Genomic DNA, 14820 nt, shown 5'->3' with positions numbered 1-14820 from the left:
CGAAACAAATTTGAACATAGTCGAACGTCTTCGAAACAACGCGTTTTGTAGTGAGTAATTTTCCTTACAAACGATAGAAAAATGTGTGATCGATTAATGTTAACGTTACTGAGGTGGATTTTAAAAATTGGAGAACTTGAAACGTTTGAGGAGGCTAAGGTGGAGACAAAAAGGACAAAGGATGGTCGTTACAGCGTCACGCAGAGGGATGCATATTTCGCGCAGGCCGCGCAGATTTAACGCGTTGCACGAATTCCATCCGTGTACGCGGGCGCTCTTTTTCGAGGATGGAGAATCGATTGCACACCGCCTCGCCTCTTGCAAGTCACGGTAAACACAAAGTAACGGCGAAACTCGCAGTCGCAATAACGATGTACCGTGAAAGAGAGGAGCCAAAATTAAAGACACGTATATAAACATGAAGGCTGGAGACCGGTGGGATATTGCTCTGTCTTGTTTGCTGCTGTTGCGGCCACGTAACCTCTGCTTTGCTCGTTGATTTTCCGAAACTCATAGGGAATCGATTTCTCGAAACAAATTATCGACTGCCTCGATTACGGGTCAATTGCCAAGTTACAAAGGACCGAAGACGATCTAGAGATTCAATTATTCGAAAGTAGTCGTTAATAAAGAGAATATCTTGCAAATTGCTTGACGATCTTACGCAACAAACAGATATTCTATAGATGAAGAGGTAGCAATTTTATTTTTCCAAATGAAACACGAGTTACACTTCGAGTACTTTCTTTATCAGTCTGAAAGAAGATGAAGCGAATGCTTTTGTCGTTGCATTTCTAATTTCAAGTTTGCACTGAAAAGGTTTCGCGTGTTTGGACACACCTTGCGTACATATGCATAGTTGAATTAATAACGTTTCCGGGGCTTGTCAGGACATAACACTCCAAATCGTTAATCAGAACTATTCCATCTAACAAGTCGCGATTCTGGGAATTCAAGGTAATTTTAATTAAAACGGGCCGTGCGTTTTCATTAAAGCGCCGCGCTTTGTGAGACACGTACGCGGTTCATGCGAGGAAAAAAGGTATGCGTCACGCGACCGGAGTATCCTATTCGCGACGCTCTGATAATGAAAAGCTAGGAGAAATTGAGAAATCGTCGGTATGACGGCGTGTATTAAGTTGCGAAATTAGTTTATTCGAAATTGAATAACGTTGAAAATATTCGCGTAGCGGTGACTACTGGTGAACATTTTACCATTAAAAAACATGAAGCATTTGAAAATGTATTCCTGTAAATTTTCCAGTAAGAACAACGAGAATTTCTGTATTCGCAGATTACATAAATTACATAAAAGGTGAAATGTTATGGAACATACTTCTACGTAGATTATTGATTAGGAACTGTGTACTACTACGGCTATCTTAAGTAGTGCACTTTAATATCTTCATTATACTTGAACACGCGAAAACATGCCGATAAGAGAAATTGGTCAGATTAAGGTTGTCTCGAGTTACAATTTGTTTTCGTATATTAAGATCGTTAATATATCATCGAATGTTACTATATTGTATTCGTTACTTAAAGATAAGTTATAAAGAAAATTAATACATACATCAAAGTCCGATAGAACCCAGTAAGTGAACGAACAAAAGTATTCATTCTTGCATATACATTCAGATTTTTAATTTGCAGGTCGATAATTTTACACTTACTGTACAATTACTGATATCTCGAGAGGTCAGTATGTCGACAATTAATAATTGACCTCGGAATAAATACGACTGGTTACTGATTATTTCAGTTTACGACTCGAGTAACGCAGTAGGTCGAATTTAATAAGCCTTGTGTAACCGTACAATGAATGTATGGGCCTCCGATAAGGACAGCGCAATAAATCAATTTTACCTCATTTTCAGAAATTAGTATTTGAGAAACGCTATGTATTCAGTGTAAAAGGTAGAAGCTACGGAGGTAATTCAATTCTTCCTCCCCTTTCCATTTGCATCACTCTTCTTTGCTGGGGTTCAATTTCATTCTCACTCTCTGTTTTAAAAATGACCGAGGTTCTTGAGCGAAATTGCGCAACTTTATTATCGGTGCATTTCCGTAAATTTCAAAGCGACGAAACTCGTTCGTTAAATTATGTCCTTTCAAGTTTTCAACTTCGCACGAAAATCTTTTAACGTGTGCAGAGGATAGATTGAACAAAAATAAGTGAGACAAGGTGATCAAATTGGATGGGGTACTCTGTATACACATCCATGCGTACAGAATGATTTCAAAAATTCAATAGCACCCTCACAGTCGTCACAGAAACTATTCCTGAAGAAGACAAAGCTCGATATACATAGATACACAAGCTAGTACAGAATTTCGACACAGAGCACTTCGAGGCACCATGAAATACAAAATGGCAAAGGTAAGGGTGCAAATTTCATCGAAGACTTCTCTCTGTCATATTCGGTACCTGAAAGTAAGGGACTTTACTCGACAAAGTGGTTTCATCGGTGCAACGAACCCGTAATGACTCAGAGGGACGATCGCTATTTTCGTAAAGGCCACGCGTCACGCTGAAGTACCATACTGTCTGCGCAAATCCAATTTTACGAGGCTCGATCCCAACGGATCGAAGTGCATCGCCGACGCTGGGGGATGCCACGCAATACGCCGGTCTCCACCATGACGGAAGCTGAATTCCACGGGGAGTCCAAGCTTTTGGCGACTTAGTCAGGCAACCCTGGCCATCCTTGGATAGCGCCTAGGTGCCTGGCGTTGGATAGCGAGGGTTGAAGGTGGAACGGTAGGCGATGGCGGTCGGAGGGTTAAGAGGAAAGAGAGGACGAGACACGCTGGAGGGCGGAGGAACGACCGAGAGTTGCCGGCAGGAACAGATCCCGTGCTATCGTCGGCAGACGTATAGCCCCTTCGCCTTTGAGGGCTTCGTGAAAAAGAATCGTATACAGAAGGGGCTGTGGAGGCAAAAATCGCGCGGAAGTGCACGCTTCCACAAATAACCATAGTATTTTACACTTCTCCGCGGCTTCAACCATAACTGCTCGGGTCACACGGTATCATAAATCGCGACTCGTATTTCTTTCCTCCGCGGTGGATATCGCGAAACCGCGTAAACTCGGATTTAAAAATCCTCAGGTAGGTACTCGCGATCGTTAGTTAGCTGGAAATGCTCCCCTGTGTTATTTTATTCTTTTGTACACATTTAATCGTCCTACCTGTTCCCTTTTTTCCCTCGTTTTCTCTCTTTTAATTCATAAACTAGAGCGTTGTTAGTTACTAATTGCGATGATAGACTCAGGGTAGAGTCTTTATTCTCGAGTGCTTAATCCATGGGTGATTTTGCAACTTGTATGACACAGAGGTACATACACAGTTTGGAAAGTTGCAAACCTGGGCGCTTCGAGGTTCGACGAAAAAGGGCGAGGACGTCTCGACCTTTCGTAGCGAACCGAAACCGACGCCGGTGGTAATTTCTATCGTTTTATGTTTGATCCGCTCTCTTCATTCCATCCCGATTACCGCCGTCGCCTATGTGCCACGACTAATTAACTCGCTGCATATGCTTGCTCCAAGTGCTGCGGAGAAAAGGGCGACTGACGCTTCTCGACATGCTCTTAACGCCAGGGGCGTCTTAAGTCTCATAAAGCTTGGGTCTTTTCCCCCTTCCTACATCTATTAGGGTCCGTTTCCATCCGACGTAGTCACGATATCGAGCGCCGTGACATCGAGTGTCATTTGTCATCGTGTAAACTCGAATGTCACGTTGACGTGACGTTCCAATCGCACGTGACAACGCAAAGTCGTAAGTTACGTCACGTCTTCAAGAATCGTAACCTAGTATCATGCAAAAACGGATCCTTCCATCGAGAGATAACACTTATTGGAATTTTGCAACCCATTCGTTTCGATAAATTTCATTTTGCCAATTGTCGGTCAGATATCACTTACGATACAGCGCGCTACGATTTAGAATTAATAACATGTTCATTTGGAGTAACAGCGTACACATTCTACTTGCATAAAGCACAGAAAATAAGGATCGGGGAGGGAATAAACGTTTACTTTAAAAAATCGTACACAGCATCGTTTCCTGTATCATCGTCCTCATTACCGGGGTTTTACTGGTGTCTACTATATATATCGAATACAAATAAAAAGAGCGTATACACACATTGTTAGCAGTGCAAGAAACAATAACTCTGTCCGTCTCTAAATCGAACTCCGAACCAAACGCTCCGAGTCTAAATACCCGCGTCACATCTAGCGACACCACGCGGTAATTCTGATTAACAGAAAAAAGGAAGAGCGGGAAGAGGGGGGGGGGGGTCGCCGGTAACCGCGACGATTTAAAACACGAGCGCGGCGAACGCATCGACGTGCCGAGCCGGCGCGCGTAAACTGATTTGCATGAAAAGAATGTAAATCGTTCGGACAAAGCAATTTAGGTAGTAGAGCTATACATAACTCCGTCGTTTCGGGGCACGTTTTAAAAGTAGACAGCTCGCTCGACTTTCGTTAAATCGCGCTCACAATCAGTCGTTGCAATCGACGAATTGCGGTTGCGCCGGCCCTGGGACACTTTCCATCGGGGGGCAGGAGGGGCGGGCACCAACCGAGTTCCCCTCTCTACACCCTAGCAGCTTGTCCGACGCCAACTTCGCGAAGTCGTATACGTGCATACATAGCTGAGAGCTGTCGGGCTGTGGAAGTCGAGTGGTAGCGCTCGCGCGCCTGTGTGTGCGCGCCGCATGAATAAGTGTCGCGAGTGTGTCGGTTTTGCGCGTGCGACTGTGTTGGCGGGAGAGTAGTGCGGGGATCGGTCGGCAGTGGCGCCAGTGGAGTCCCACGGCGCACTCCCAGCCAGACTTCGTGCGGCCGTAGCGCCATCGAGTATCGCTATCGCTGTTGGTTGGTCTCTGGGTGTACGTCGCCGTGGCCCGCGGAGCGCCGATCAGACGACAGTTTGCCCTCTGTGCCTGGACAGGGTGGGTGTGATTCTGGTCGTTCTTGCGTCGTTACGCGTTATCGTGCTCCGTATCGCGTCAAAGGACGCGAGCTTTGTTTCCAACTCGCAGTTTCTTTCGACAGTCGCGTGTACTCGCTGTCACCGGAGACGCCGCGAGTCAAGTGGCCAACACACGACTCGCCTCTGTCCACGTTTTCCTCATAGTACCAATTCCCCCCCCCCCTGATTCGGGACTGTTGTTTTTCACCGCGGTAATTGCTCATACGTGCTCGAACACGACACATGAGGAACGTTGACGGAGTGCTAAACGAGGAAGTAAGCAGAAGAACCGGCGACGACTCGAGGAATGACCACCACATGATCGTTTACGTTCTCACGTCTCCTGCGTCGAGGCGCGATATGACGCGATGATCTTCGAGGTGTCGGTTGCACACGTCTTGACTGCGTTACGCATGAATTCTTTCCGTTCTCTGGCCTGCTAATCGTTAGTGTGTTCGGTGTGAGAGCGAAGTGTTCGAATTAAAGTAGCGAAGGGCAAAGAGAAGAATAGTCGCTTTGTTTGTTCCGCTCGTCGCACGGGAAGTCATGGGTGATGTGTGCAGGCTAGTTAGTGACCAGCTCGTGGAGGATACAGCCGCGGACAGAAGAAAAACCGACACGACCGCACAGCTCTCCAAGGTAAGTTTCTCGACTTATCTTACTCGTGAGTTTCTCGTACGGTGCTCCGTGTTTGTCATTCGTTTGTGTGCCCCGGTCGTCGGTATTTTCTTCTGTCAGCCTGTCTCGATCTTGGGAACGTTAAGGATGGTATCACAGCCGGAGGCGAAGAGAAAGGCCAATGCTAGGGACTCGAAGGAGATCCAGAGGTTGAGCGAGACGAATGCTATTGTGGTGTCTGGATCCTTTCCTTTTTCTTCGGATTCCCCTCCTCGTTCTGTCCCTGTTCGGTTCGTGCGCGCGCTTTCTCTTCGTCTCTGTCACGATCTCGTCGGCGTGCTCCGTTTCGCTCGCCGGAGAACCCGCTCCGTTTCGTTTTTCTCTCCTCGAGGCGAGGCGACGCTCCGAAACCTCGAGGAATCGAAACGTGCACGCCCAGCGTTTAGATTATTAACCCTTTCACTGCACGGTACTTACCATGCACGGGCTAAGTACCAAAGCGTTTAATCCGTATGACGTACGTGCCAAGAGAACTGTTTACGCAGGGCAGACCAAGATGCGATGTTTAAGCTGTTCCCTGTACAAATATACGAGGCTTGTGTACACGGAAGATATGAAAATAATTCTGATTTCGATCTACGTTGGTTGGATAAACATGTGCTCGTGTAACGGGGTCGTTTGTACTTTTTTTTATAGGACATTTTATTCTGGTTACGCTGGTTTTGAGACAGAATTCTATTCGAATTATTATCTTACATATGAACCAAATTTATTCAATTCGTCGTTATATGTATGTATCTGCCTCTCTTACACGTACACAATGTACGTAATCTTTCGTATCTACTTCAATTGCAGTACGTTGAAGTATACCTGTGTATATATATATATATATATATATATATATTTTTTATTGAATCTGTATATAATTCTTTGTATGAAAAAAATGTTTCTTCATTTTATACATCGAACTTTTTAAAAATAATGAAAATCTGATCATAGTGTCGGTTATAAATTGATGTATTAGGTTGTCCCGAAAGTTTCTTTCATAATTTGCACTCGATTATTTTATATGGTCGTGTTTATGTAAATAGACAATCTAATTTCATAGATGTTCATGTCGTAACAGCAATGGAGCAAAATGAATCGTGCACAATTTAGTAATGTAACATAAAATATAAACTATTGTGCATGTATTACTTATTAGTAAAGCGAAAGAAACTTTCGGGACAACCTAATACAAATTATGGATATATACGTGATATAATACTGCTATTGATTTGAATGATTATCGAAGTGGTTTATTTCAAACTACATTTCGCCACTCGTCGAACATCAAAGGGGTTTCTCAAAATCGACGATAGGCCGCTTAACGTTGGCGTTGATTCGCGTTCGGGGATGACAGATTGAAGTTGCACGTAACGATCGCTAGAAGGTCGTCTTTTTGGCGAATTGTCGACCGTCACCGAGACTATAATCTCGGATAAAGACGGATCGAAAGTGTCAAACTCAGCTGACGAAGAAAGCGTGCTCGAGAAATCCGATACGATTCATCGATCATCGGAATACGAGTGTTTCGTACCTTCATACTCAGCAATGTAATTCGTTGTTTTTTTTTATAGCGTTCAAATTCGACTCTTGTTACGTGCCAATTTAATCAATTTTATTGTAACATTTGTGCGATATCTATGAAACGAAGAACAGGATAGTTAAACAAACGGTAGCTTGAATTGAAAAACTACGAAAAGTGTGTAAAAAGGAGCAGTAGTTTCTACTAAGCGATCCGAGATTCCACGAAGGCATGCAAAGTATCTCGAACAGCTCGAGTTATTCGAGGCTCACGATTGCTTTTTCAAATTACAGTACTTCGTTGATACGCCATGGTCGTCGCAGCAGAGCTGGGTAGAAAAGGGAACTTATTTCTTAACGGCGCATAATAATTATCGAGATGTCGTATACTGGCAAAGCTACGAAAAGTTTATTATGGTTTTGAATATTCGATTACGGTGCATTGAGAATTCAAAAATTGGATCACGAAGAACATTAAAATTTAATAAAGTTAATACTAAAAACTGTTGTCTTTTAAGATGATACGTAAAATATTAAAATGTAATATTTTCATACAACAATTTGTGTTTGAAATCATTGTATGTTAGTTGGAATATGTTGCTCGTGTATTTCAAAGTCGTGGAGTTGCTAGGTCTCCCTAACGAAAATGACGTCGAGAGCAAAGGTTTAAATATTAATCCGGAAGATGCTTCGCATTCGGTCGACAATAGCGGAGGATTCGGGTTGTGTTACATCAATATTAATTGCCTCATCGTCGTGTTATCGGCACCTTGGGGAATTTCGTGCGAAGACGTTCGCCAGATCCCTGGTCCTCCACGAAGAATGGTAATTATCGGACGACGATAAACGCGCGTCGAGTGTTCCTCCATTGCGGTGCGATTTCCCCACTTTTCCCAGTTCACGAAACTTTTGTCATCTTCCATTCACGTCACCCTGCCAATTTATCTTTGAGTTGAATAATTACTGTTCTACTCGCACTTATTAAATCAGAGAAAGAATCGTTGATAAATGTTAACTCCGTTTAAAGTTTAATTCTAATCGAAATTAATCGTTTAAAAAAATATTATTCTTTTGGAGTGGTAAACATGCTTTTAGTTTTGGAGTAATAAACACGTTTTTAATTTTAGAGTAGAGCGTGAGAGTGGCTCCAGCCTCGAACGACAGGACAGAGAAAGGGTTAAGTGGGACTTAATGTAATGTCATTAGTTTTTTCTCGGTGGAAGTGTGAATGAGATAAGGAGGTCAACTTCGTTCTTCTAAATGGAATGAAACGTTTTTTTTTTTTACTTACCTTCCAATAGACCCTTTTAACCCTTTTCGAGCGGTCTATGTATATTTCAGACGAGACACTTTTACAGTTTCACGCGTACATCGAACATTCTTTACAGACCAGTAGCTATAGATAAAAAAAAATTGATTTCCTCGATAAGCTCGTAATAAATCTTCAACCATGCTCGCTTCGGAGCATCTGATCGAGAGTACACATTATCAGTGATCAAAAATTCGCAAAAGTAACCGGCGAACAAATCGCAACCCGTTCGCATCGAACGACGTACATAAAAAGCATAACCGTAGAAAGCAAATACGTCGTGCGGGGTTGGAAATCCACAATATCCGTATCTCTGTTCGGCGGCAGTGCCATTAATTCGGTAGAAGCGAACGAGCGCACGATATATGGTTAGTTTGGTGATAAACAAAAGCGCATGGCTGTTTTAGCGCGTGCACGGTGGCTAGATAACGATTGACTGGTAGGGACGAGTTCTATTGCCTCCTCCGATACGACTTTCGAACCATAGATAACGCGACATGCACCTATTAGGTGTTGAGACGCTTCTTATCGTCGCCTCGGTCCCGTGTACTCGCGCTTAATCGTGAATTAAGCTTAACTTGAAACCGATTCTCGTTAACCTGAGGTTAATCGACGATAATTGAATGAACGTAGCCATGAATCGCGTTCCAGCTCCCGTTTTTCCCTTTCAATCCGAGGGAAAGTTACACCTGAGCCTCCGGGGCCCAAATAGAAATGAAACGGAACGAAACGATGGCGCATTATCTTGCATTAACGCATCCGAGTGGCACCCCACGTGGTTAGGGGAACGCGTATGCCGCTCGCATATGTCGCTTATAAGCTTTACACGCAGGAGGCTCCATATTTAAGGTTGCACATGGCGTTCTCGTGATTGTCCCTTGCTGGGCCTTTGTAACTACCGAATGGCGACGTTAACAGCGCGCGATTAATAACCGTGGCTTCGTAGCTTTCCGTCCGTTCATTAAAGAAATTCGTGAGAAATGACGCGTAATTATAAAGTAAGTCACGAAATTGTAACTTGAGAATTAGTATTTGTTAAGAGCATTGTTGAAATTAAGGACATGTACATTCATGGCTTTCCATAAACATGGTACAGTTTTGTATTAATACTGCATCTTTCAATTTTACTGATTTTAATTTCTTTTAATTTCTTTCAATATGTCTTTATTTCTCGCAAAACCAGCCAACAAATATCGTACGCTTCGCGTTGAAAAATATTGCATCGAATTCGTCCCTGTTAATTCTTTTCCGGTGACGCTAAACCTGATTGGTTTTCAGCGTTTGACGTGGCAGCTTTAGCGTTTACGTTTGAACGCGACGCTGTTACGATTATCCCCTTTACGCGATTCAGGGTGGTAATATGGACGCGTTAATAACATACGTATACTGGTATTTGATAGCTTCGCAGCCATTCATCATCGAATATCTGTATGCGAAAGATTAGCGTTAGCGTTACGTACGCTGCAGTTTATTACCAGGTGTCAATCAGACCATGGGAGTAATCGAATTAGCATTTTGAAATTCTTAATCAACGCGAGTGCTGCCATTTGATCGCGTGAGCACAATACATTATAATTTATATACGTGCGAACAAATGTTGATTGCATTATCACGATAGATTGATGAATTCGATAGCGCCATAGATTATTGAATAAGCTATTTTCGGTGCTGAATTCGAAGCTAATGTGTAGTGAATAGAGCGATGATAAACTTTTCAACGATACGTCATTCATCGTGGCATTGTAATTATAGAACATTTCAGTTATAGGAATACGAATGCGATAAAAAATAATATATAAAATAATATTCTCGACTCAACTCATTCCCAATAAAATTCTTCAAGAACCGGCCAGAACAAGGTCACACGAGTTTGAAAATTGACCAGAACGTGCCCCGATTTGTTTTACATTTTCCTTTTTTAAGAGTCTCGCCTCCTTGCGAGGTAGTGAAATTATTTAGTCGATAAAGCGTCCTATAGTAGCTAACCAAGGAGTTCCACGTTTCGTTTGGGCTTTATTCGTCGTAAATTAGGTGAAAATAGCCAAGTAGGGAATACTTTCAGTATCCACAGTGCAGGTATAAGTATGGCGTAAGACAGCCTACGTTAGTTACGTGCCGAAGCTCTCGCCGAGGACAAGCTAGACCGGTATTACAGCTTTTCCTCTTTTTCTCTCTCTCTCTCTCTCTCGCTCGTGCATAAATGCATATTCACCTATGCGACGCACACACGCGAACGCTTTAGCCATTCTTCCTTCGCCTGGCTCGGTCTCTTTTTTCTCAAAGGCTGTTGTGCTCGAGAGCGGTGTGCTCGCGATCTCCGCCTTCTACCTTCGCGCAACTCGAGGGCATAATAATTATCGCGAAACGACGATTCAGTTATGACTTCGATATCTTGGATGCACTTGGCTGCACGCGTAGCCGATATCGTTGTTCCCCGAGTGGAGAACGTCAAGTGTATGCGCTTTCGCTGCGTATGCTCGAAGTTCGTCTTATCGGCTCTCAAAGGTGTATCGTCTTTGACCTACCATTTGAAACTGGACGTCGAGGATCATGGCGGTCTCGAAATTGTCGCCACGGTCTCGATCAGGCGTTATTTCGATTTCGGTGCAGTCGCGGTTTCAATCGATAACGCGAATTATTTTAATTCATCCAAGAAGAAGAGAAACATTCATGTAACGAATATTACGAATCCACGAACCTCGAAGCTAATGAAAAAGTATAGTCATCGTTACCCACTCGCGTCTGGCCAAATACGTGAAAATTGCCGAAACTATATCGCATCAATTGATCGGACGTTATGCAGAAACTCGAGACCGATAACGAATCTCTTTGTGTTTGATGTAGCGGATTGTAATTGGCAGTCGCGAATGAGGATCAATGGTTACGGTAATCGCAGCAAGGCACGAATAGCAATAAAGGTGATCGACCGTCTCGCCTAACTAATGTTGCGTTCGGATAATGGGAAGACCGTCTGGAAGACTCCGCGAAAGTAATAACGTTCATTTGGCACATGATTAATTTTCACGAGAGATTGGATACGCACATCCAACGAAATGACATTTTGAAATCTGACCTTTGCATAATGACTGCATTAAATTACACTTGAATAATTTTGTCCCTCGGTGTTATTAATAACTTTAATCTCGCTGTCGCTGGAGCTTCTTTTCCCGGAGTATTTCATTCTAAGTGTAATATATTTCCCGGTAGGAAGGTCACGGTAGTTAGAACTTAACAGTACTGAGAATAATCTCCGCTGAACGTTCCGACTGTAGCGTTACGCGTAATGCGACACTGTCCCATACTTCATGCATGTTTCGAAGAATTTGTGTTTCTTATATTTCCTTCGCGTTTACGATAAAATGGGGGAGCCAATTACAAACGGACATTTATTGTCGGCAAATACGAGCCGTCGCGTTACGCGTATACGCGAAATGGCTGGAGACAACGACGACGACGACGACGACGACGCTTGCCAGGAAAAAAAGGAGAACTCGAAATTTTCAGATGGAAGTTATTAGAGTTCATCAATATCGAATCCGTTCGTCTGTGTAAAGACTCTGCTTTCTTCCATTTCTATATTGGCTCCCTCTCCCCCCCGCTGTTCCTCGCTAGGGCGAAGGTCTGTGGTCTTATGGCGGGTAGGCAAGAAAGAGCAGTTGAAAAATTTGAATAGCTGAACTCCAGGAGCTCATAAATCTGGAACAATTCCACGATAAAGGAATTCCTTTCTTTTCTTCTTTTCATATCGATTCACCTTTTCCCTTACTCTTCGTCGATTTAAGTATAATTTTGCCGGCCTTGTAAATGTTCAGACCTTAAATTCCTTATCGTGGTTTTTTTAACAATGACCGATTGATTTCCAACTTCGATGTGAATTAATTACTTACCAGTTACTCGAGAGTTCAACGGCCTGCTGGAAAGGTACAACGTTCGAGAATTTCCAGATATCAGACTTGTTTAAAACGAACCGTTCTACAGTTAATCGACTAGTAAGAAAATATCGAGAAAACATAAAGCTTGAAAAAGCTGTGAATTAACTTATTTCATTTCGGTTGAAGTACATCGAGTTCACTGTATCGTTTACATTCGTGAAGATTATTTAAAAAAAATATCGCAATCGTTAAAAGTTCCGCTAAAAATGTTACCAATTTATTTCCGACAACTTAATACACCCCGTTCAACGCGATTAAATGTGCCCTTTAATCTGAAAAATAACGAATTTCAGTGTTTTTCAATTTTGCTGAAAAATAACCGCGCGACGCTTTTTTGCTGCTTTACAGTCATTCGATTTAGTTTTCGCAACCTTTCTAATGATTTACAAAGTAAAAGAAAAGAGGAATTAATTTGCTCAATAAGAGTATAAATAGAATTATGTCAATTGATTCTATTTATACGCGACGCAAACATCGACGATCGCGCATTATCGATGTATGCTAATTCTTAGCAGCTGCTGGATGAATTGGTTAGTCGAAGGATATATCATACTCTGTCAGAAGTGGGTACTAATATCATTCGTGACCAAGCAAATATGAACGCCACTCGTATATGAATGACGCGGCTCCCTGCGGACTGTACGTGGTACACACTTGAATTCGAGTCACACAGCCAACGTGCTAAGCATTTTTCTGAAAAATAAAATAGTTATGGAACAGGTTACTTATTGCTTCCCTGCAGCAACAGTTTTATGATCTCTCTACTTTCCTGGACTTTCTAAACCATTCCTCGATGTCCCAAGTAGTGGTGAAGATAAGCAGGCAGACTTATCGAATTAGTTGAAATGACGCTAATCAAACATTCTTCGGTGGCATCTTCCAGGCCTACAGAGCAATTTCGTTTGACAAGTTCTCGATGTTCTCTTATCGAGCCTGTGACGCCGCCATCCAGAAAATACACTTCCCCTGTATCCTCGAGCATTTATTATAGATTTTCGCGCGATATTCGATAACGCGGAACCGTACACTCCGCCCGAAGACATAAATTTCGGTCCTCAGCCCTCCTCTCGGCAATCCCATTCACGACATCATGAAGAGTATTCACTTCGGATGTATACATAAATTCCCCGCCGAATATTTCTCTATTTACGCCAATTCTCTGCCCTCCGGTTTAGACGGTTTAAACGCACCATATTTACAGCTCTTGCGAATAATCCCGCTGCGAGAGTGAAAGTACCACCCGGAGGAAGCGAACTGCTGGCGTATCCATACGGATCATTGTAATCTCGGATGAACTGTATTTTGATAAACGAATCGAAATGGAATATAGCTTGGCGAGCGCGACGGTCCAGCGAAGATTTGTGATCCCAGTTACAACGCGTCTCGTTCGGACGACACGTTTTCGACTACAGCGTCTCTTTTGCCTCGACTTCCTTTTTTTTTTTTCTCCCCTCCTTTCATTCCACCCTTTTCCGGGCGCGGCAGGCGCATGCAGGCGCACGTACATACGTACAGTGCGTGCACGTCGTTCTGGGAGCTCATTAATGTTTTCAAGATGGGGACGTGGACCCTTTGACCTTTTAGAAAACGTCTATACAGACGAAAAAGCAAAGCGCGAGCAAGTGGAGACCCGGGGAGAAAAGCACGTCTGAAATCTCTGAAGGACACTACACGCTGCACTTTGACCCCGGCGCGCACGCAATGAAAGGATACGTCTTGTGAAAATACTAATGACCGGTGCTGCTTCCTTAATTAAGGTGTCTCTCGTTACTGTTCACTGATAGGGCGCTTCGCCGCGAGGTGTACCGGACACTCGTCTGTTACGGTTGGTCATTGTCGTGTCGCGTTGGAACGCTTTTGGATATTTATTAGGGCGTCTCAACAGGTGAGTCGTTCGTTATGGGAGCGGCGTGAGTCTGTCTCTCTTTGTCGATAGGAGAGATGAAGTGTGATCGGAGATTTTCAAGCTCTTATGATGCCTGGTCGTGGCTGTATTTTCGAAAATCTGCCGTAGATATTATCGCATTCTTCGAACCATTCTTTCATCAAGGACGGTTTTTGTAGTCAAAGGTACCACAAAGCTCACGTTACAACGAGCTGATAAAGATCACGGTGCGCTCCGTTACTGGTACTCGACCCACACGTTCGGCTGCTATGGTCGGCTGACCATATCGCTTGCACGCTATATTACTTGAATGAAGTCTGCAAACGAAATTGACTGGTCTCACAGCAGTGTCGGTGACATAATTCATAACTCTGGAACAGTTTTACCCATACCTCTTTATTAACCCTCTCGAATACGGTGTACACTATAAACTTCGACATTATCCTAAATTTTTTGTGCCTCGGAAACGTGCAGTTGCAGGAATATGCAGTTTGCATGTGGACTTCGCACAAAGTGCTCGCAATGGCCA

General features: G+C 43.3%; 2 protein-coding genes across 7 annotated transcripts in view; both read left to right on the top strand.

Annotated features, from left to right (window-relative positions):
- Positions 1-14820, top strand: part of LOC128888228 (endocuticle structural glycoprotein SgAbd-2-like) — a 469661-nt gene that overhangs the window by 170787 nt on the left and 284054 nt on the right. The gene's annotated exons all lie outside the window — the stretch shown is intronic.
- The window catches only part of LOC128888209 (leucine-rich repeat-containing protein 4C-like), a 261312-nt gene continuing 251112 nt past the window's right edge, over positions 4621-14820 (top strand). For all 6 annotated transcript variants that reach the window (XM_054144899.1, XM_054144900.1, XM_054144898.1 and 3 more), the window contains exon 1: positions 4621-5620. In XM_054144899.1, the coding sequence (XP_054000874.1) occupies positions 5528-5620 (93 nt within the window). In that variant the 5' untranslated portion in view covers positions 4621-5527. The remainder of the gene's footprint in view (positions 5621-14820) is intronic.

The sequence above is a fragment of the Hylaeus anthracinus genome, unplaced genomic scaffold, assembly GCF_026225885.1.
Source record: "Hylaeus anthracinus isolate JK02 unplaced genomic scaffold, UHH_iyHylAnth1.0_haploid 11989, whole genome shotgun sequence".
Classification (NCBI taxonomy): Eukaryota; Metazoa; Arthropoda; class Insecta; order Hymenoptera; family Colletidae; genus Hylaeus; species Hylaeus anthracinus.
Note: the sequence above shows the minus strand (reverse complement) of the source record. Positions and strands in the feature narration are given on the sequence as shown.